General features: G+C 45.4%; 2 protein-coding genes across 4 annotated transcripts in view; one reads left to right on the top strand and one right to left on the bottom strand.

Annotated features, from left to right (window-relative positions):
- Positions 1–12,248, top strand: part of Edrf1 (erythroid differentiation regulatory factor 1) — a 36,233-nt gene extending 23,985 nt beyond the window's left edge. Inside the window, exons 20-25 of one of the 3 annotated variants that reach the window (XM_028868739.2) lie at positions 438–596; positions 914–1,063; positions 2,125–2,278; positions 4,940–5,055; positions 6,719–6,870; positions 10,593–12,248. In XM_028868739.2, coding sequence (XP_028724572.1) covers positions 438–596; positions 914–1,063; positions 2,125–2,278; positions 4,940–5,055; positions 6,719–6,870; positions 10,593–10,764 — 903 coding nt within the window. In that variant the 3' untranslated portion in view covers positions 10,765–12,248. Of the gene's footprint in view, positions 1–437; positions 597–913; positions 1,064–2,124; positions 2,279–4,939; positions 5,056–6,718; positions 6,871–10,589 lie in introns of all 3 variants that reach the window. The other 2 variants (XM_028868729.2, XM_028868747.2) reach the window with 2 other exon arrangements.
- On the bottom strand, positions 10,924–21,633 carry Mmp21 (matrix metallopeptidase 21). The gene is made up of 7 exons (XM_028868761.2): positions 20,033–21,633; positions 18,032–18,545; positions 16,850–16,989; positions 16,445–16,586; positions 15,178–15,435; positions 13,807–13,979; positions 10,924–13,599 (listed from the first exon to the last, which is right to left on the bottom strand). The coding sequence occupies exons 1-7, from the start codon at positions 20,375–20,377 to the stop codon at positions 13,300–13,302; spliced, it is 1,872 nt and encodes a 623-aa protein (XP_028724594.1). The 5' UTR covers positions 20,378–21,633; the 3' UTR covers positions 10,924–13,299.
- Positions 21,634–22,801: the final 1,168 nt, after the last annotated feature.

The raw sequence follows: 22,801 nt of genomic DNA, 5'->3' as shown, positions 1-22,801 counted from the left end.
ACTTAGCTAAAATGTAGCAAGTACTACTGGGTGATGGGACTTAGTGACTGTTGTGAGAATACTGTGGCCAGGTATTTGAAGATGAGGTTGAGATATTAATTCTTAACAGTAAAATAATTTTTTGTAGTTTACTAGTTATATACAAAGTAATTTTCCTTCAGAGTGGAAAACAAAACCAAAAAACAAAGTACAACCTCCTGCATCAGCCTGTGTTAGAAAGCAGTGCCAAGGACAGTCCCTGTAGTGGCGTTCTGTATGTTTCAAAGACAGCTCTTTGCTAAAACACTTGATTGATTCTTTTCTCCCTTCTTGGTGATAACATCCTTTTGTTACTTCTCCCAGATTAAATTGATGTCCAAGTGGACTGAAGCATGTTTTATTTCATTGTGTTCTTTGCACGTTTAACGGAGTCCTGAATTCACTTTCCCTCTTCACAGGCTGTCGATTATTATTTGAAAGCTCTGAGGTCATTGGGTACGAGAGACATGCATCCAGTTGTTTGGGATTCTGTGAACTGGGAATTGTCCACTACATACTTTACCATGGCAACTTTACAGCAAGATTATGCTCCATTGTCCAGAAAAGCTCAGGAGCAGGTGATAAGATTTCCTGGATTTTAAACTGATGTCAGCATTACTTACGCCTTCATTTAATATTGCACAACAGTCTTCTTTAGCAAGCAGTATTTATTATCTGTTGGTTTTTGGGACAGGGTTTCTCTGTATAATAGCTCACTTTGTAGATTAGACTGGCCTGGAACTCACAGAGATCCGCCTGCCTCTGTTTCCCAAGTGCTGGGATTAAAGGAAAGGAGTGTGCTACCACTGCTGGCAGCAAGCAGTATTTAATGTGAAAGTTCTTACAAGATTATAAGCTTATCTCTTCCCCCACCCCCATTGAAATATATGAACAGATTGAGAAAGAAGTAAGCGAAGCTATGATGAAGTCCCTGAAACACTGCGATGTTGACTCTGCGACTGCTCGGCAGCCCCTCTGTCAGTACCGAGCTGCGACCATCCATCACAGGCTGGCTTCTATGTACCACAGCTGTCTGAGAAACCAGGTGTGGTCATCCCAGATTAAATTCCATGCTTCCTCTATTGAAAAGTACCCCTTCCCTTTGCATGCTTTCGTGTATATTTTAAATGCCGCCTCTTCTGTCAGCTAACGTAGTGCTTTCCCCTTTGCATCTGAACCATGTACTTTACTATCATTGATTGGGTCTTAGTATGAAATCATGTTTTCCTGAGGATGTCACTTAATATTTTTAAACGTAGTTAGGCTATATATAGTAATAGTTCTGTGTACATTTTAAAATACTGTTCTCAGGGCTGGAAAGAGAGAGTCAGCAGTTAAGAGTGCTTGCTGCCCTTTCAGAGAACCTAAGTTTGATTATTAGCACCCACATCAGACAGCTTATAACCGCTTGTAACTCCAGATCCAGGAGGACCCAGTGACTCTGGCCTCTGCAGACACCTGTGCACATACTCCTCTTTCACACACACATAATCAAAACTTGAAAATAAATCTTCAGACACAGTTCTCCCACCTTTGTGCAATGGAGTGTGCATATGAAAGCACCTGGAAAGCATCAGGAGCATGGGCACAGTTTACAGAACAAGAAAGAAGCCCCGCTGGGCCTGGGCTGGGGGTCAGGGAATGGAAGAGTGCTCTGAGCCCTGTTGTTGTTTTTGCTGTGTTAGGAGCTTGAAGGAAGGAGTTGGACTGCCTTTGTCCCGTGGATGACTGCCTGTCACTGGACATTTTGTCTCTGAGACTCAGCCACACTCATGTATGGAGCCCCTTGTTTCTTTGGCTGAGTTTTACTCATTTTTTTTCCCTGAGTTTTTTGAAACAATTTACTATGCCATTCAGACTGGCCTAGAACTCACTGTGTATCTGGCTTACTGAGAACTTATGATTCTCCTTTTAGTCTCTTGCCTCATTTTTTATTTCCATAGCAGATACTAAATGGTTATCCTAATTTAATAAACAAAATTTATAAAATTGTAAGAAATAAAAAAAAAGAAAGCATTTAGTAATGCAGGCAGAAGGCTTGAGTGATAATACTGAAGCTCAGCATTTCTATTTTTATTTTTTGATATATATTATTTTTGTTTGTAGGTTGGTGATGAGCACCTTAGGAAGCAGCACCGGGTACTGGCAGATCTCCACTACAGCAAAGCTGCAAAGCTCTTCCAGCTTCTCAAAGATGCTCCCTGTGAACTGCTTAGAGTGCAATTAGAAAGGGTGGCATTTGCAGAATTTCAGATGACTAGTAAGTCTAACTTCTCAGATGTGTGTGTGGTGGCTGTTTTCTGGATTGTCTTAGAGGGAGACTAAGCTGTTTGTGGCTCTTGGATATAAGCAGGACCATTCTCATATTAATTTGCCCATAGTTAGAGCCTTAGTAGCCGCTGAGAGAAGTCCCTATACTTTTTGAAACGGTTTTTAAAACTTAGAGAAGTGAATAGAGACTTTTAAGATTGAAACAGTATGAAAGTCTTGGGTGGAGAAGCAGCAGCATGGGAACCGTAGTCCTCGCTCAATACTTTTAAACATTGAACTGATACTTAGCAACTGTGATTGTGGAGGGAATGGATGCTGCTGTATAGAAAATAGTGAAAGGTGAGGGCTTCACTGTGTCATCTTCACAGCAGAGATTAAATGATCAATGAACATTCTGACCACTTAATGCTTCCAGGGTTCCCTCCCTGGAGTTCTTGACTAGGGCTCCCCTTGCCTATAGTGGTAGCTTTTGAGAAATACCTCTTATATGGTAGGGAAACTTGTTTGAGTACAGCAACTCATCTTATTTCATCTTTTTTTTTAAATGCTATAAATTTAAACTTTTAAGTTTTGGATTTTGGAGCGTTCCAGATGTCTGATTTTGGAATTAAGGAAGCTCAGCCTATAAAATCTATACACATACTGTAAAATAAGGAGACAAGATCTGAACTGTTCTGCACCAAAACAGTCTGGTTAGGGATGTCAATGTGTACTTTAAATATGTGTGACTAATTTTGTGTGAGATAGAGCCCTTGAAAGGGACATATGAAACTGCAGGTTTATTGCCTGTACATAGGATTCTTGGAGGATAGGAGGACCATTTCACTGTGGGTCTTATAAGAAATGGATTTATTACCATTTCTAAAAATATTATATTCAATTTTTATTTTTTGCCAGTGTGTATGCATGACAGATTGGGATGGGCTCTGGGGCTGATTGGTCCACTCTGGGGTAGCATCTGGGTGAGCTTTTTCACTTGTATCTTGCAATATTCTGAATTTTGATATTTTTTGATATTCAATATTTTGAATTCTTCAGGATTCTTAAGTATTTTTATAAAAGACTAGATACTAGAGATGGAATCTAAGATGATTGATTGATGTAGTTAATTGCCTTTAGAAAACATTTTAGGGTAAGTGAGAGCTCAGCAGGTAACTTGCTACCAAACCTGATGACCTGAGTTCCAACCCTGGGACCCACAAGTTGTCATCTGACCTCCAAATGTGTTATGATATGTGTGTCCCGTCCCATGTGTATCCACCCCCCCAACTCACACACGCAATAAATAAATGCAATTAAAAGTTTTAAACCATTCTAGTACTATGAATATCTTAGAAAAATAGTGGAGGCACATGGCGGGACCAGGAGGGTGGTTAGCCTGATTTGTGGATATTTGTAAGGTGCATTAGTAAGTGCTGTCATTAAAGACACTTCATCTTAGTTTACCCTAGTGTATGGGGCTCTTATACCTTCCTTGTGTCCCTGTTGTCTGCTTTCTGCCCCAAAGGTGCCACATCTACACTGACATCTTATTTGTCCATTGACTTTCAGGGTAGCAGGCCATTTTTAAGTTTTAGATTATATCGTAATAGAAGAAGGCAGCCATTAGCAGATGGGGAATTCCCATATCCATTTTCACTTCTGATGCTAGCTGCACACTTGAGAGCTCTGACACCATCTGTAGGGTTTGTCAGTTTGCAAAAGGGCCCATGAACTCACTGAAAAGCTATCAAGTCAACCAAGGAAGAGTTCAGGAACACCCCAGAAGTAAAGCTCTGCATTGTCCTTCCAGTGCAGTTACAGGTAGTGCTGACCCCTACCTCATCCCAGCAATGATACATAATTGTGCCTAGTAACCACCACCCAGGAAGCTCTGCCACACTGTGGAGTCCAGAGTACATATTGGGATTTGGGTGCGTGGTTGAACTTTACCTCCAGCCTCTAGAAGATAAGCTGTTATCCTGCAGCCCAGAAACTCCATAGAAACCATATTATTAGACTGCCCAATATGGCCAAGCCCTCGGGTAGATAGAAACACTTTTGTCATATACATAATTCTGAGGACTTCTAGATGGCCTTGGAAACCACAGAGAATGGTCAGTCATTTCTGTGGAGGTTAACCCTTTACTCACAGCACTGTACTACACACACACTGAATGTGAACAGAGAACAGGAGTAGAGGTGCCTTGCAGTAGTTGAGAGGTATAGAAGAGTGTAATACCTGATCTACCTTTGAAAAGAAAGTGTAGCACTGTACGGTAGGACAGCCAATATTAAATTGACTCAACCAACTTCACACAAGTAAATGGTGGGATGACCTCTGAACTACAGGCTCTTGTCTGCTGGTCCCCTATAACCTACTACTTTAAGATATTAGCCTCTATTTGAGAGAGATTGGTATGCTCACCATATAGAGCCAAACGCTGAGGAAGGGAACATTACACAACTACATTCAAAAGTTGAAGGTATTAATGCAGCATACTACTTTGGCTAGGCTTAGTATTTTTTTCAAAAGAACGATTAGCAAGTTGGCTTTTCGTTTGTTAGGATTGTCACAAGCTGCCTTTATAGTGCCTGAAAGTCAGTAACAGTAACACTGGATAGCTTCATAGGTTTGTAGCTTAGGAACGATCATTTGTGCTTATTTTAGGTCAGAATAGCAATGTTGGAAAGTTAAAAACATTGTCTGGAGCGCTTGACATCATGGTGAGAACTGAGCATGCATTCCAACTTATCCGGAAGGAGCTTGTGGAGGAATGTGACCAGGTAATTGGAGAAAATTTTTATGTTTTATGTTAAATGTATGTAATAAGCATATGGCACATACTTAGGAGTGTGTGTGTGTGTGTGTGTGTGTGTGTGTGTGTGTGTGTGTGTGTGTACATATTACTGCATAAAAGTACTAATTGGTAATAGTCTTAGTCTATTTGTGTGCTATAATAAAATACCAGAGCCTGGATAAGTTGTTACAAAGGAGTCTGTTGACCCATGGCAGTGATCCATGTTTGTGGATCCAAGTAGCATGGCACCATTGTCCTGGTAAAGGTTCTCAAACTGTGTTGAGCATGGTGAAATGGGAAGGGAACAGGCCACATGCAGAATGGGCCAGGATCTGAAGTTGCCTCTTTTTAACAACTTACACTTGGGAGAACTAGCCCAGTGTTGATGCAGAAACACAGCTCTCACCACCAAGAGAGAATGAGATAGTTTATTATGTAGCCACATGGCCAAACATGGCCTGGAAACGCTGATGAATGTCACCCAGATCCTACCATCTAGTGTGGTCAGTTTCTTGAAATTATATAGTAGTAGAACCAAAAAAGTCATATTTTATAAATACATTGGTGGGACTATCATACAGGTGAGTTACAAGAAAGTGGAGACATCTCTGCTATAGATTTCAGATGCTATCTGATAGCATCCTTAGCCTTTAGGGTGGCAGAAGCTAGGGGTCTATCGGTACATTCCAAAAGCATTGACCTTGTTGAAACAGGATGAATGTTAGGCCAGACACAGAGGTGGGCAGTGAATGGCTTTTAAGGGCACTAAGAGCCCAAGATGGTTTGACCTGCAGCCTTCCAGCTCTTCGCAGTTGTGGAAGTTCTAATCAGTCATCCAGCCTTGTAGGATATTTAACACACACTAGCTCCTCCATCCACTTACTTACCCCCTGGGAACTTTAGTTTACACCAGTTATCTGATGTAAACTCCAGAGGCAGCATTGACATGGGGAGGGTCCAGTGGTCCAATTACTTTCTCCTGTGCCCATGTCTTAAGTTCATCAGCTCATGACCACACACTGCACAGGAGCCTCAAAGCACAGCCTTGGGCAGTTCAGCCAAAGCACAGTAGTTACATTTGCATGATAGTATTACTGACCTACTTTAATGAGTGTATATTTTTTATATTTTGAAAGTTTTTTAAGAATGATTGTTATAATGAGCCATAGTTACCAAGGGACCTGTTAGCAAGTTACAAAGCCTCTTAAGGTCATTTTTCTGGTTTGGAGGTATCTTTGCCTTTGCTTTCTAAGGGCAGGGAAGCCTGTGCTCTCAGTCCTAGTGAACTGCCCAGGAGCATTTGCTCCCCAAGCTCCACAGCATGTCCAGCATTTCTGCAGAGTGGGCCCCTGTGCTCCTCCCACCCCTAACTTTTCCAACCCTGGTGGATCCTAGGTGGTATCTTTCCATGGTGCTTATGTAGCAACCAGTCAGTGTTGAGAAGTCATGAAATTCCCATTAGGATTCATTTCTTTTGTTAGTACTTCTTAGGTGTGAGGACTTGACCGTGTCTTTGTTAGAGTGCTCTTGGGTCTGCTTCCTGTTTGTGATTACATAGTCTACTGGATTGCAGGGGCAGCTTTGCCATCATTGTGTATGAAACGTGGGAGAAGGGCAGCTTAGGTGAAGTAACGTTGTACTGTCTTTAGCCTAAGAATGATGAAGCTACACCAGCTGCTGATTCTTCACCTAATCTTAATCGAGAAGAAGTGATCAAACTCCTTAGTATATTTGAGTCTCGTCTGTCATTCCTTCTCCTTCAATCCATCAAACTGCTGTCATCCTCTAAAAGGAAAATGAGGTAAATTACTTGCTTACTTATTGAACCTTCTTTGCTAACACGTCACCTATGTAAAGAACATGAGTTCTCTCGACTGATGTAAAGAACAGGTAGGTTGCATTTTTTATGTTATGTGTGGAAAATGCAAAATTTTAAGTACTATTCCTTGTTAGGTATATTCATATGCATATGCATAGGATAAATACAATATTGGAGAGACAAGTAGCCCTGGAATGAAGACCCTAAATTGTAGTAACTCTTACAAGCATGTCTTTGATGTGAATTCAGTGCTCTGATGTGGATCCTGCGGGCCAGTTGCTAGAGTCTCTGAGGCTGGGATGTTAAGGAGTCTCTGAGACTGGGATGTTGAGGAGGAGAGAAGAATGAGGAGTGCACAGCCAGAGATCCCAGGTTCCTCTGCTGATGAGTACAGTGTGCTCTTTCACCGGAGCTGTTCTTTTGGCATCAGTAACTTGAAATTGAGTACCAAGTACTTCGTCAGGAGCATGATAAAAAAACACAAGTGTAGTCTAGCCCATATTACAAAACATGGGAAATAGATAAAAGTAAATGCACCCACATACATCATTGTTACTAGTTAAGTCTGTCTTACCATTTTATCCTGGGATACAGGTAATTTTTGTCTTATATTTTAAGACTGTTATGTGTGACTGTTGTGAGCTTTGACAGCATTCAGCATTCTAGAAGTTTCACAACTATGACACAACCCAGCCCATCACTCCATAAATGTTTCTTGCTGACATTAAGCAAGCTGATCTTGTTCAGTGTCTGAGTTTTCTCTTAGTGCCTCTCTCATTCACAGTGGTCATTTCAAGCCCCCATAAGATAGCCCCTCGCTATCATCTCTGCCCTGCTTCCTAGTCTCTGCTTCTTACCCCGTGCTGTTATTTGTGCAGAAGTGTTGAAAACTGCTCATCTGTTAGGACAACAGAGTCTGGTTTGGTCGGTCTCAGAGGTTTCACCTGACAGGTGTTGAGTTCATTTTTATAACTTTTTTCATTTTTATAAGCTACAGTTGAGAATTTCTTCTTGCCATGGCAACCTTCTGTATACCACAGGATGCAAGTTCTAACAATAGTAGATGCCCATAGCTAAAATTCCACCTCTGAGGTTTTAGTTAGCTGTCGTCAACTCTAGTTCAAAATATTAAATGGAAAATTTCAGAAGTAAACAGCTCATAGATGTTGTGCACCATTCTGCATAGCCTGATGAAGTACATGCTGTCTTAGGATGTAAATTATTCCTTTGACCACCATATCTACACCATACACACTATTAGTCTACCTGTTAGTCATTTAGTAGCCTGCTTGATGATCGTGTTATATATATAGTACTGGTGGCCTGTATTCATGTAACATCTGTCTTCATAATGGCCCCAAATCATGAGAGGGTGATGATGCTGACAATTTGAATATGCCAGCTTTAAGAGAAATGGGCCAAAAGTTCTCAGTAAAGAAAGAAAACAGCTGGGCAGTGGTGGTACACCTCTTTAATCCTAGCACTCAGGAACAGAAAACCTTTTTTGGTTTTGAAAAACCAAAAAAAGAAAAAACAAACAAAAAGGAAAGAAAACAGATAAGTGCTGGGGGTTACTAATATCTATGGTAATATTGCTAATCCTTGATTATGTTTACTATGAGCTCGGTTTATCATTTTGCGGGGGTGGGGGGGATATACTATATATGGGGTTCAGGATACCTAGTTTCAGGATCTACCCAGTGTTAGAAGGTCCCTCCCTGACTAGAGACGGGGTACATTTATACATTTAGGGTGAGGTAGGTCTGTGGAAGGTGATTCCTTACATCTACTATGCCCTTAGCTTTGTCCTGTCTTTCACACCATACCTCAGAGAGACTGACTTCACACACACTGGGCACTGCCACCCACATTCCATACTGCGTCTCCTCCCATGCTCTCATTCTGTTTGGGAAGGGAGGACTGGGGAGCCAAGACTTGGTTGCTTGGTGCATACCTCAGTGTTAGATTCACCGCTTCTGAGTAACTTTCTCTCTCCTAAGGAGATCTTTTTTGGGGGGAAGTCTTAAGTATGCTGCAAGTTATGTTAGTATGTTCACTACAGTTTAGCACATGTATCCATCTTTTTGAAGAACCAGAAAGCAGAGTAAATAACATCTGTATAGAAGGGACTCTTGGCTTTTATTGCCTAAAAACTAATTGCAGGTAGGTTTTTAAGATTTACTGTTGTGTCCACAAGATGGCAGTATATATAAGATCATGTGAGCTAATTCAATGATTTTTCATAAATCAGTGGTTTGAGTGATTGGCTGACAGGTGGTAATTTGAGTCTTTTGTTATGTTTTATATCACAGTTGTCCTATGTGTGACCTAAATAAGTTTTATTTCTGATCAGGTTATTAATGTTGAAGAAAAATTATTTGGTTTTTCAAGGCAGTTTATCTATGTAGCCCTGGCTGTCCCAAACTCATTCTGTAGACCAGGCTGGCCTCAGAGATCTACCTGCCTCTGCCTCCTGAGTGCTGGGATTAAAGGCATGAACCATCACACCCAGCTAGTTTAGATTAAATTTTTTAATCTAAAGTTTTTATGCAGACTGCATGTCCTTTGAGCTGATTTGTGTTTTCAGGTTTGCTAAGCAACAGAGACATGATACTGTGGCAGGTTTGCAGCAGAGCACTGTGGTTACTAAGTCAGTGACTTGGTTGTGTTTTACTCATGTGCAGGTGAAAACAGCTAATAATTGCATTGAAATTTGAAAGAAGCAGACCTAGTTCTCTCCTTTGAGAGTAAAGGAGGTCAGAATGTGACTGTGACTGAATGTTATTAGTTTATTTATTTTGACTGCTATTTCTCCCACTTAGCCTGAGGCGGAGAAAGTGGGCTTAATCATTGAAAAGCAAGCCTAACTTAAGTTCCCAGTAATTATAGTGAAATCTAAAAAATTAAGATTAAATTTCTTTTTGAAAATTTTCATTTTCAAGCTGTTGAGTGTGCTTCATGATATGACAACTATGTAGGTGCTGTTGGACAAAATGTAAATTTTGTTTATTAAGTTGCAAAGAATCTATTCTACTTTGGGTTAAGAATTGAGATTTTCTTCTCCCTTACTTTAGTATTCACTGCTGTAGCAGAGTGGGGCCCCCCTCGACATTTTGGAGGCTTTAGGATTTGAGATGAAAAGCTAGAAAAAGTAGTCTCTGGGAATCCTGGAGCCCTTTCTTGTAGTACAGAGAACAAATGAATAACTTCATGGACTGTCCAGAGACAAATACATTAAGTATTTAGTTGAGTAAAATGGTAGGTAAGGCAAATCAGCTAATTATCTTAAGAGGAAAAGGATTTGTTTGACATGGTGGAGCCTGTGAACAGTGACTTTAGTTCAGTGGGTAGCAAGAGGTTAAGAAAAAGCATGAGCTGTACAAATGGGAAGAAGTTGAATTGGGAATCTGAGACCAGAGCGCAGCTGCTGGTTGGGATGTGGGTTGGTGAGTAGAGGAATGGCCACCTAGCCTCTCCATGCCCTTACCAGCCGTAACTCCTACTCTCCTCTCTTGAAGGCATATATTCTTTGACCATGTTTTCGTGGTCGCTCACTGTGCCTTCTCCCAGTGCCCCTGCCACTGAGGCTGTGGTCTCTGTGTGTTTCACTGAGCAGTCACAGGGAAGTGCAGCTGCTTTATAAAGTGCCTGTTGTTTCTGACCTCTCCCTCTATCCCCTTCACCTGTCTGCTTAACTCTAGCAGTAACACTGAAGAAGATACAGTCCTTCAAACCAACAAGCAGATTTATTCTCAGCTTTTGAGAGCAACTGCCAACAGAAACTCAACTCTGCTGGAAAGAATTGAAGTCATCATCTGTTTGCTGGAGCAGCTTGCCTCTGGGAGCAGCGGGTCAAGTGGCGGTGCTGTCCCGTGACCCAAAGTTGTACCTGAGGACTCTGTCAGTGCCTTCCCAACCCAGAGCTGTTCTGTCTACTCGGTGCTGAGTCTTATTAAATATGAGGAGATGCCATTTAAACAGGTCCACAGTGGAGACTCGTTTCCCACAGCAGGCAGAGGACGTGGGTTGTTTTGGCTTCTTCCTTTGAAAGGTGAAAAACCAGAATGGAACCAAAAGCTTCCCAGTGTATTTCCTAGAAACGTACATGGTTCCTCCGTGATAGCACACTTCCTATGATGAGATTACACTTGCAAATAGTCTTCAGTGTGTTAAACCACCAGGTGGAAGATGAGATTATTTTGGATAAAATGTTACTTTGGCTAAGAAAACTTTTATCCAAGTGACTTTACGGGTTCAAATGGCTAGTAGAAACTCTGCACATCAGCATTTCCTTCTAAATTGCACAAAAAGTGTACCCTCTAAGCTGTGGTGCAGGATTTTTCAAAGACTGGTAATTGTGCAGGTCTCTATTCAGTGCATGTTCCAAAAGGACTCACTTTTCTTTGACTTTATGTGATATTGGTAAAGAATAGGTACTATCTATCATTTTTTCATTTTAAACTTGAAACTGTGAATAAGGTAAGAGAACTATTTTGAATAAATAAGCTATTTATTTAACATACCTTGGTATTTCCCACTTGCATTCTTCACATTGCTGTGATTTGATTTGCTTGTGATTAGCAAAACTTGATGAAGTACAACCTAGATAATAATGTTCAAGGTAAAGGTCTGCCACCCATTCATGCTCCTGGAACATTCTGCTTGTGCCATGCTGCTCTAGGGATCTTGCCCACTTGCATGCCTTCATCCTCTCCCATTACCAAAGCTGACTGCATATGGGGCTGTGACTAATAGTTTCAAGGAAGTGTGCAGCACGTAAATCAAGCAGACTCTTCTGCTTGGGTGACACTCTGGTGTCCAGTCACTGTGCAGCCTCTCCCACACCAGCCACGCCTGCAGCTATGGGTTTCTCTCACTTCAGCTGGCCTCCATTGCAGCAAAGGCAGATTCTCTAGCCATTTGTCTAGTTCTTGTTTGGTTTGCATTGTCCTTGGAGCACATTTTCGTCTGTTTACAAGAATTAATCACTGAAACCCTTAAAGTTTTGGTGAAATTGTAAAGCTTTTGAACCAACTCAGCAGTCCCATTTCAGGACTACTTTGTCCCTTTACCCTTGCAGTGAGTGTGAACACAGTAACACACAGCCCTTTGTTGACCTGGCTGCTTCCACTGAGCATAGCACCTCTGGAGCAGATGAACTCATCAGGATTTCCCCCTGCTTCCCTAGAAATGAGCTGGGATGTTGGGACTGCTTGTCTCCTAGCCCTTCTCCTCAGCTGAAAAGCCTTCAGATCGAAGGAAGATGGTTTTTAACCAAGGAAGTAGGAATTTGGCTCTTTCCCTTGTCATAGCAATAACATGAAAATTTCTGCAGGAAAAAATAAAACATCCTTCTCAAATGTGTTGTAATTACTTATGTTGGTTTAAATTAAAGTTTCCTGAAGTACATGTGTTTTAGCTGTTCCTTTAGAAGACTCTGTGGCCTGACCACTCAGGTTTCTGAACCTTGTTCAGTTAATTTCATTGTCCAGATACCATCGTTATATGACAGTGGCTTTGTGTGTTAAGAAGTTGTAAGCCAGCTGGACGGTGATACACACCTTCAGTCTCAGTACTCTCACTTGGGAGGCAGAGGCAGGCCAACCTGGTCTCTAGAGTGAGGTCCAAGAAAGCCAGGGCTACACAGAGAAACCCTGTCTTGAAAAAAAAAAAACAAAACAAAAAATTCATAATCCCTATTGTGTAGAAGATAAAGGACAATGCCTGTCCTAGATTAGGAAAATTAGTTACCCATCTAGCTTCCAGAGCCCTGTTGTGGTGTGGCCTGGCCTGCAGGACATAATTAAGTGTTCACTGCTTTGCAGGGAGAGAAGACCACCAAGCATTTAGGGTGAGCCAGAAAGGCCATGCATTCAAAGTCACAGCCAGTTGGGGTGAGCTGTGTGCACAGACAAGTTGCATTTGGCAGGAGGAGGCAGCCACTGCAGAGTGCAGAGATGTAGGTCTGACTAAGACACATTGGGACCTTTGGTTCATGTCAAATGTTAAACACGTCATTATAACGTGTTGTGCAGTATAGTTAATTTCAATTCTGTGTCCTACCCTAGACCAGTCCTCAGTTTAAGTGCTGTGAAAGCAAGCCATTTCTGTACCACACAACGCTGTGACCACTGGTGGTACTATTGGGATGGCAGAGGTCATGTGGAATTGAAAAGATGGGAATTCCCTAGGGTAAATTATTTGATGTTTCTAAAAGATACTTTTTCCCCAAGTAACTGGTCCTTAAATCTATTTTTAAAGTTCAAGTAATGCTTTCTTTTTCAGTTTTAGCCTGGGAAGCCATATTTGCTTTAGCCACTAAGAATCTGGTTGGTTTTCTTTGCAAAGAAGTCTGACTTTCTCTTAGAACTGTTTCTAAGTCCTAGCACTGTCTGAATTGTCCTGATCTCATTACATGTTCAGTGTAGAGATATGGACATCACAAACATCAAACCACTTCTCTGAAATTGATTTTTTGGGAAATAAGCCGTTCATAGGAAGCTGAGCATTCTGTTGTCTGTCCTTGTCACTAACTACTTTCCAGTATGAATTGCCTTTGAAAAAGAAGACGGAGCTGTGTGCATAAGAGTAGTAAGCTGAGTCGATGTTTCTGAATGGATGGTTTTGTGGCATTATTGCTGGAAACACTTGGCTCATCTTCTTTGGATAAGAATTAAGTACTTGGTTTTGGTTGACATCAAAAGCAAATACCTGCAAAGTAAAGCAGACGTACACTTTTCTGAGGATTGTTGACTCTGAACTTACAACAGTGTCTTGATTTAATCTGACTTTGCACTGAATTATGTAGACGTGAATGAAATTCTAAGTATTTTCCCATCTGGTGATCTGCCATTGTTGTGTAGATCTGAAGTAATGAGAATATCTTTCAACTAAGAACTTGGATCTAGTGATACTTACAAGAGACTCCTTGAAGAAGTAAATTAACTGCTGCCTCCGCTCATAAAAGGCAGTGTCCAGGGGACTGGGGACGCCAGGGAAGCCTTCTGAAATCAATTTGGGATACCTCCTTCCTTGTTCATCTTCTGTGTGTGCCTGGTCATTCTCGCTGTCATATCTCCAGTATTGATTTCCTGAGAGCCAACCCAAAACTGTCAATGTGGTTTATTAATACCAGACCACAAGAAACATGGCATGGGCCAGAGATAAAACCCAGGACTCATGGGCCAGAGATACAACCCAGGACTCCTGAACTCCACCCAAGTGAGACTTCACCCACCATCCCATGACAAACTGGCATGCCGCTTCATGTCATTCCAAATGATAGCTTCCAATAGGACCTAAGTCAGCCCTGTGTGGTGCTCTGCCATGATTCCAGAGAAAGGTTTTCTCACTCAACCATCTCCTGAGGCCTCCCATGACTTTTCAGTTTGACCCCACTGTTTGTCCTGCCCATCACTGCTGTCTTAGAATGCTAGATGCCTCTCAGTGAAAGCCCACAAACATCATGGAAATCTCGAGTCTTAGTCTACAGACCACATGTGGTGTTTTGAAAGGAAGTGGCATCCAAAGGAGTGGCACTATTAGGTGTGACTTTGTTGGAGTGGGTGTGGCCTTGTTGGAGGAAGTGTGTCATTGTGGAGGTGGGCTTTCAGGTCTCCTTTGCCCAAACTATGCTCAGTGTGGTAGAGAGTTCACTTCTTGTTGCCCACAGATGAAGATGTAGAACTCTCAGTTCCTTCTCCAGCACCATGTCTGCCTGCATGCCTACATCTCCCATCATGCTGGTAACAGACTAAACCTCTGAAACTGTAAGCCACCCAATTAAATATTTTCTTTTGTAAGAGTTGCTGTGGTCATGGTGTCTCTTCACAGCAACAGAAACCCTAAGACACCATTCTTTTCCATGCTAGAGGCATCTAGCCACATTTATTCATTTGGTGACTTAGGAACCTTCCTAAGATCAGGATACAGCCCACCCTGAGCCTGCCATCTTGCCTAAGCAAACAGGAAAGCCAGTGGTCACCAGCACTTAACAATGAAACCTTGGGGGCTGGAGAGATGGCTCAGAGGTTAGGAACACTGGCTGTTCTTCCAGAGGTCCTGAGTTCAATTCCCAGCAACCATATGGTGGCTCACAACCATCTGTAATGAGATCTGACTCCCTCTTCTGGCCTGCAGGGATACATGCAAACAGAACACTGTATACATAATAAATAAGTCTTTTAAAAAAATTAAAAAAACAACAACAATGAAACCTTGGTAAGTGCTGGAAACATCCTGAGTGCAAGTTGAGTAAGAGAAATAGAGCGATGCCCAAAGCATTGTTACCTTTAAAAAAGTATCGCTCATCCTTTCCCCATGACCAGACATGGACGAAGGCATCGATGCTTTGCATGGGGATTCCACGCCAGCCAGTGAGAATTTGGAGAGGGTCCCCATAACGAGTCCTGTTGTTACGGTTTTCATAGAGCCAGTACCAGCTACTGCGGAAGAAGTAGGTGTTGAACCTCACCCTCACCTCACCATATTGGTTCCTCTCCTTGCGAATCCAGTCAAACACTGTATCAAATGATCCCTCACATGACCCTGGAGAGAGAAGAAATAATTCCAGCCATTTGTCACTGCAAACAGCAGCGTTCATAATTGTCTGGAATGGGGACGACTACATGGCTAGCACTTCCTGTTGGGATGCCCTAAAGAAGCACCATAGAGACTGCACAGGCTGTTTTAGAAAGCTGCTCACAGGGTTGGTTCCCAGACCCAGTCTGGATGCAGTTCTGTAACCACCCTAGTGCAGCTGGCCCATGCCTCTTGTTGGTCCATCTGATCTCATGAGAGGAAAGACATTTGATTTGGTTCTGGACACACAAACAGCCATGTTTCCACTGGGGGAAGGTCATGTGTCTGCAATAGGCTTTGAATGTCAAGAATGGGAGCACATGAGAGCAGAACTGGGATGGACTCAGTGAGGACCTAGGAATGGAAATGCTTTCCCTGCTTGGGCATCTGTGCTGTAACCAACCATCCGTTCTTTTTCTTTAAAAAAAAATAATTTTTTAATTACATGTATGTGTGTGGGTGCCCATGGGGGTCAGATTCCCGGAGCTGAAATTGCAGATAGTTGTAGGTGCTGAGAATTAAACCTCTGGAAGGCTGGAATGCACTCTTAACTGCTGAGCCGCCTCTCTACCCCACCATTTGTATTAAATAGCCATAGGTGCCTGGCATAACAACTGAAAGTTTGTGGCGAAGCTGATGTGTGGCATCACAGCTTCTTACATTGGCTCTGTATCCACACAGCTCTGTGATGCCGAGGTATGGGAGCTCTGTGTGTCTAAAAGCCACGATGTCCTCTGTCCTCACCAGTGTGTAAGGAGTGGAGAGAGAAGGCACAGAAGGGGTGGTTGATCTTCACCTGTGGCTGTCTGTGGTCTAGTGTGATCACTTTAAGAGCCTGCAGATGCGCTTGGGGTTGTCCCTTCAGCCATGCAACCTGTGCTGTTTGGAGACCAGCCTCCAAGTGAATACTGAGTGGAGCCTGCTGGCTTTAGCCCCCTGGGGACCCTCGGCTGGATCTGCCCTAGATGCACCTTACCATATAGTCTCTGAATTGCTTTCCTGTCTGACCAGTCCAACTCAAACGCAGGCTCCTGGGGAATGTAGTTTGGTTGCATTATGGATCCCGCCCTGTAGGTGTGAGGCAGTCCCAGGACATGGCCAATTTCATGGACAGCTACCTAAGGGGAACACAAACCACAGGTGTGGAACCAAACCTCAGTCTCTGATGATGCTGGGACCAGTCACTAAATTATAGGGGTCTGGCCTATGCCCTGTGCAGAGTAGTGCTTGCTTGGGAGAGAAACAGGGTGAGTCCTGGGGAACCACCATCAGAGACTTGCTAAACTTTCTAGAAGGTTATGCACACACCAAGGAAAAGCTGGGTTTCTGAACTTGTGCTAGGTGCTTTGCCTTTCCCAACAGAGCAGCTGGAGCCTCTTACTTTGAGAAGGCTGATGCCCGTGTCACTGGAGAGAGGGGTGAAGTGCTCATCATCATCAAAGTGGATCTCACCCAGACGCCAGGCATGTGCAAACTCCTGTCCACTCCCGTCAAACACCCTCGAACAACCCAAGTGCCGGCCTGGTGTGGGGAGAGGGGTGGGTAGCAGTGAATGAAGGTGCCCATCTTAAGTCCCTTTCTGACAGTACAGACTTTGACACCACCCGTCTCCAGGAGCTAGTGCAGCAGTGGACTCTGCATAAGGTCCGTGGAAGCAGACGGCGCTGCTGGGGGTCTGTGAACAGTGTGGCTATAAAGTCTAGACACAAGCTGGGTGCCGTGGTGCACACCTTTAATCCCAGCACTCAGGAGGCGGAGGCAGGAGGAGTTCTGGTTTCTGAGGACAGCCCTGTTTACAGAGCGAGTTCCAGGATAGCCAGGGCTACATAGAGAACAAAAAAGACTAGAAACTGGTGTGTGGGGGGTGGTTGTGTGGTGTGTGTGTGTGTGTGTGATGCCAGTGCTGATGGAGGGGACAACATTTGGGGCTGGGTCACTATAATGGGGAAGACCTCAAGGTCACCGTCTCTTACCTCTATACTTTTATAACAAACCATGTCTCATGTACTCTAGAATTAGGAAATTAACCCAGAGAGAGAGAGAGAGAGAGAGAGAGAGAGAGAGAGAGAGAGAGAGAGAGAGAGAGAGAGAGAGAGAGAGAGAGAGAGAGAGAGAGAGAGAGAGCATAAGAGAGCGAGCAGCAAGGTGGATGAGAACACTGTACTTCACAGATGGGCCATAGGAGTCAGGGTATCTGTTCAGTCTGTCAGCAAGGAGGTAGTGGTGTCTTCACACAGGTCAAGTAGGCTGTACCCACTGCTGTTCCATGTGCCCAGGAGAATGGGTGGCTGATGGGCTGGGATGTGCTCCAGGCAAGTGAACCCCAACAGCAAAGACCTTAGAATCTGCCCAGAGCAGATGCTACCCCCTCCTTGTAGGTGTCATCTCTGAAGAAGCCCAGCAGGTAGGAGCTGGAACCACACCACTCTGGGGGACAAGGCAATCAAGTTGTGATTGGCCCGGGTTGCCCTAGGCATGATACTGGGCATGGGGCCCTGGGGGAGGACTCAGAGGCGGCCTGCAGAGTAGGCAGGAAGGGATCCCAAGTCCGTACCCCTCTTACCTCTCCCAAAACCTAGCTTTATGTCCACCATGGTGCCAGGGGCAGTGAGGTCCTCCCGGAAGTCCAGGGGTGTCACCTCACTCCACATCCTGAAGGCCAGTCTAAAGATATACCTCTGCTCTTCCACGGAGAGCTGGCTGCTGTAGGCATCCCCCACCAGCCTCCAGGTCAGTGTCTTCTTGGAGAAGGCCCGGCTGGGCCCAGTGTCTGGGGTGCCCTCATGTTGCCCACCTGGCTTGGGCAGCAGCATTTGAAGGAAGCGCTTTTGCCGGGCCCTGGGCCGGAGACCTAAAGGGGTTGGCAGGGCAGCCTGAGGTGGCAGCTTTGTGTCAGGGATGCCACAGCGTGGCCTGTTCATAGCTGCCAGTGTAGGCGAGTCTAGTTCCCCACTGGCTGGCAGTCTGTTCGCCTTCTGGAATCTACGCACAGCTTGAGCCAAGGTGGAGCCCGCAGGGACCCCTGCTGACTCCTTTGGGCGAGGCTCCTCTGACCAGCCATATTTCGATAGGAATCTCTGTGGGAAAGAAAAGCCCTGAATTCATAGGTTGCCTCTGGCCAGGGTTTTTCCTGTGCTGTAGCGGGTGTGGAGGGGCACGGGATACGGAGCGGAGTTCAAGATGAAGGACAGTATCCAGGGCCTACCAGAGTGACGTCATGGGTGCCACATGCCCTGTGGAGGAGCGAAGTCGAAGCAGGCCAGCTAGTGGGACTTGGAGGGAAGGGGCCATGCCAAAGGGAAGAGGTCACGGCTGGAGGTGGGTGTACATTGTGGGCTGAGGAGCTGAGAGGGAAGCCCACCCAGGAAGCTGGAACTCCCCAATTCCCAGGGACTGGGCAAGATTCCTTCTGAGAGTCTGGAGGACTTCTAGCATGCAAGAACAGGGTAGACAGGGGCAGCGGGGGTGTCCCTTGGCATCCAAGGCAAGCTTGGCCCATCATCCCTTCTCACTGCCCTCCACCATGGGGGTCCCCTGGAGTCAGGAGTTTAGGGGGAAATCTTGATCATCTGTCTGCTCGTGGTGCCTGGTAACCACCAGACTGCAGGGGCTGTCGAGGGGCAAGAGGTCTGCTCAAACCCACTCTTTTGTTTTGTTTTTTGAGACAGGGTTTCTCTGTGTAGCTTTGCGCCTTTCCTGGAACTCACTTGGTAGCCCAGGCTGGCCTCGAACTCACAAAGATCCGCCTGCCTCTGCCTCCCGAGTGCTGGGATTAAAGGCGTGCGCCACCACCGACCGGCAACTCAAACCCACTCTTACTGCAACCCATGACTCTAGAGAAAGGGCGCCATGATCTTCTTGTGTCGGTGAATGCCACTCAATAGCACGGTGCAGGGAACCTTTGCCGCAGCTCTCATTTCTCTGTATGCTCCGACTGGCGGAGGCCAACCCAGGGATGCCATCAGCATGGGGCCTGACAGCACCACATGCTCACGTTCGAATGTCCTCTGACACTTAAAGCTGCGCTCTGCACAGGGCTGATCGCACCTAGACACTGATGCTGCAAGGATTAAGATCAGATGCAGCTCAGTAGTGGAGGTGCTTGCCTGGCTTGTGCAAGGCCCCAGGTGTCATTCCCAGCTTTACAAAGACGACACCAGGTTAAGCAGGCTCTCTGCCTCTGCACAGCCATCCTTCAGTTATGCTCCGGTCTCTACATGTACACACACACACACACACACACACACGCACGCACGCACGCACGCACGCGCGCGCGCGCGTGCGTGCGTGCGTGCGTGTGTGTGTGTGTGTGTGTGTGTGTGGTGTATACTGCCTGTGCACGCAGACGCTGCTACTCTGTGGGTCTCTCCTCTTACCTGTGTGTGTGTGTGTGTGTGTGTGTGTGTGTGGTGTATACTGCCTGTGCACGCAGACGCTGCTACTCTGTGGGTCTCTCCTCTTACCTGTGTGTGTGTGTGTGTGTGTGTGTGTGTGTGTGTGTGTGTGTGTGGTGTATACTGCCTGTGCATGCAGACGCTGCTACTCTGTGGGTCTCTCCTCTTACCTGAGCAGCACGGAGGTCGGCAATGGGCTTGGCCTGGCTCACGGGAGATGGCTCCAGGTCCGAACGGTCCCGGCTGTGGAAAAGCCTCTCGGGCTGGGTGGGCTGGGGTGCAACCAGCCAGCAGAGCAGTGTCAGACGCAAGCCAGAGGCAGCAAGCATGGCTCCACTGGGACTCTGGTCCTGCCTTGCTGCGTCCCCGTCTCCCCTCCTAAGGAGCAGGCCGTGGTGGGACCCTTTTATAAGCAAGCCAGCATTCTTCACCCAGCTCTGAAGTGTGCCTGCGAGGAAGCTGCTTCTGAGGCCCCGGTGAGCTGCCTTTGAAGACCCCAGGGCTACTTTTCTCATGGGTGTAAGAACTCCTCTTCCTTCAGTCCGTGGATTGCTCTCCTGTGTTGACTTTCCTGGTTGAGTTTGCTCCTAAATGAACTGAGGGAGACATGCTAAATGCGTCCACCTGTGCTTCTCTGAAGGCCCAGCCTAAGCCCTAACAATATGCCTTTTAGGACTGGGCCTGCAGCTTTAAAACCATACCCCTCAGTTTGCTCCTATTGAGGTCTCTTTTTGCTGAGGGGTCTGGGGCTTAGGGCAGGTTAATTTGTTTCTAGACTTCGTTTTCATATTTCTTCTACTGGTTGTTTTTCTTTATTAAAAAAAAAATGTCTAGGGTAGGCAAGGTGGCTCAGAAGGTAAAGGTAATTGCTGCCAAGCCCGATGACCTAAGTTCAATCCCTGGCCCCACATGGTAGGAGAGAACTAATTCCTGCAAGTTGCTCTCTCACCTCTATGAGCACACTCACTGCCCGCTGCCCAAATAAATAGAAAATAAATAATGTAATTTAAAAAATAGAATGTCTAATCAGCATATAGAAAAGCAAAATTTAAAACCAGTGCAAAAAAAGGGGACCGAGCTCCTGCGGTGGGGCAGTGCCATGGTAAATGTTCTTGCAGACACATAGGTGTATGTCTATAGAGAAGTGTATGCATGGGTCATACATACCTCCACAGAAGCCCTGGGTGCCTGAGTGTTCCTGAATACAGGTACGTTTTGTGGAGTCCCACTCTGTGGTCAGTGAGTCGGTGTGAGGATAAACTAGAACCACTGAGGCCTACAACATTCTACACACAGACTGAGGGAGTAAGAGGCAACCCTTCAGTCCCTGGAGTCTCGAGCTGAGCCTGGACTCTCATGCCAGAGGCCATGCACAGGTCCCCATCTGCACCCAAGCCCTGCCTTGCCCCTCTTGAGGCCTTGCTGTGACCAGGGCCATTGGCACCAGGGATTGAAGACCATTCATGAGGCATTTATAATTTGGAGACAACATTCAGTAAATACCCTCCCCAGATGGTGAGGACCCTCCTGTTCTGCTGTCTGTCAGTGTGTCTGTCTCCCCTCCAGCTTCCCTAGGAGCAGTGGAACCCCTTTCTACCCATCTCTTCCACTTCCTTTTTAAACTCTGCCTCAGCTGCTTTCTCTCCCTCCTCCTCCCTCTGCCCCTGCCATGGCGAGTCCAGCATCCGACAGTGAAAGCTTCTCATTCTCCAGTTCTAGGGGAGCTGACACCCTCACACAGACACGCATGCAGGAAAAACACCAATGCACATAAAACATAAATTATATTAGCCAGGCACTGTTGGCACATGCCTTTAATCCCAGCACTTGGGAGGCAGAGGCAGGTGGATCTCTGTGAGTTTGAGGCCAGCCTGGGCTACAGAGTGAGTTCCAGGAAAGGCGCAAAGCTACACAGAGAAACCCTGTCTCAAAAAAATAAAAAAAACCCATAAATTATTATTATTATTTTGGTTTTTCGAGACAGGGTTTCTCTGTATAACTTTGTGCCTTTCCTGGAACTCACTTGGTAGTCCAGGCTGGCCTCGAACTCACAGAGATCCGCCTGCCTCTGCCTCCCGAGTGCTGGGATTAAAGGCATGCGCCACCACCGCCCGGCCATAAATTATTTTTAAAAATGGAATAGAAATCTGTTCACTGAGTGTACTGAGAGAAAACATGCTCCTGTGGTATAGTATTCCACCAAACAAGGTATTTCTATGGACATTTTAATTATATGTAATTATAAAGTTTTGTTCCTCACAGCCTTGCCTTAGCCAAAAGTACAGAAATGAAACAAACCTTTCTAACGTGCGTGTCCACTTGTATATAATGTGTGGGTGTGTGTGGGTGTGAATGTCAAAGGACAACTCTGTGGGATCACTTCTGTCACCGTTATGTGTTTCAAGAACTGAACTCAGGTTGCCAAGGCTTGCATGGCGCGGGTCTAAAAACAGACTATCAAGGTCAGCTGGCCCCGCTTACATGGCAGCCTGTGTCCAGGGCTCCTCTCCTGCTGTGCCTCAGCTCCACAGGGCCAGTCCGCTGCGGCATAAACTCCCTGTTCCTTGCATGATGGGGTGACACTGTAATCTGAGAGTGCCTGCCAGAAAGGGCAGTGTGTGGGTACAGCTCCTGGCCCCAAGGCTCCCGCACACCTGACGCCATGCTTTCAGAACACCCAAGGCTGCACGTGAAGGTGCTGCCAGCCTCCTTAGCACTGACTGTGGTGCCTGCTCTTCCCTCAGGAATAGGCATCCTCCACAGAAGAGGGGTCCTTGAGAATGGGGGCGGGCAGGGTTTGAACGCTGACAGTGAGACGTGACTCTCCAATCAGAAAGTCTGTGCCAGGCTCTGATGCCATGCAGACAAGCAGGGCTCACCACAGCACCCGTGCTGCAGGCCCTGTCCACGTACGCAGCTCTTCTCAGTTACTGCTTAGC

This window comes from Peromyscus leucopus, chromosome 1 (genome assembly GCF_004664715.2).
Source record: "Peromyscus leucopus breed LL Stock chromosome 1, UCI_PerLeu_2.1, whole genome shotgun sequence".
NCBI lineage: Eukaryota > Metazoa > Chordata > Mammalia > Rodentia > Cricetidae > Peromyscus > Peromyscus leucopus.
The sequence above is the reverse complement of the archived record's forward strand: the minus strand, read 5'-3'. Positions and strand labels throughout refer to the sequence as shown.

Bases quoted from the DNA above. Each gene is read 5' to 3' on its own strand.
- Mmp21 (XM_028868761.2), bottom strand. From the start codon at position 20,377: ATGAGAAAAGTAGCCCTGGGGTCTTCAAAGGCAGCTCACCGGGGCCTC. The intron at 16,990-18,031 runs GTAAGAGGGGTA...TCCCCACACCAG, and splicing joins AAAGCTAGGTTTTGGGAGAG to GCCGGCACTTGGGTTGTTCG. The intron at 13,980-15,177 runs GTAACAATGCTT...GTTGGCTCTCAG, and splicing joins TGAGCGATACTTTTTTAAAG to GAAATCAATACTGGAGATAT.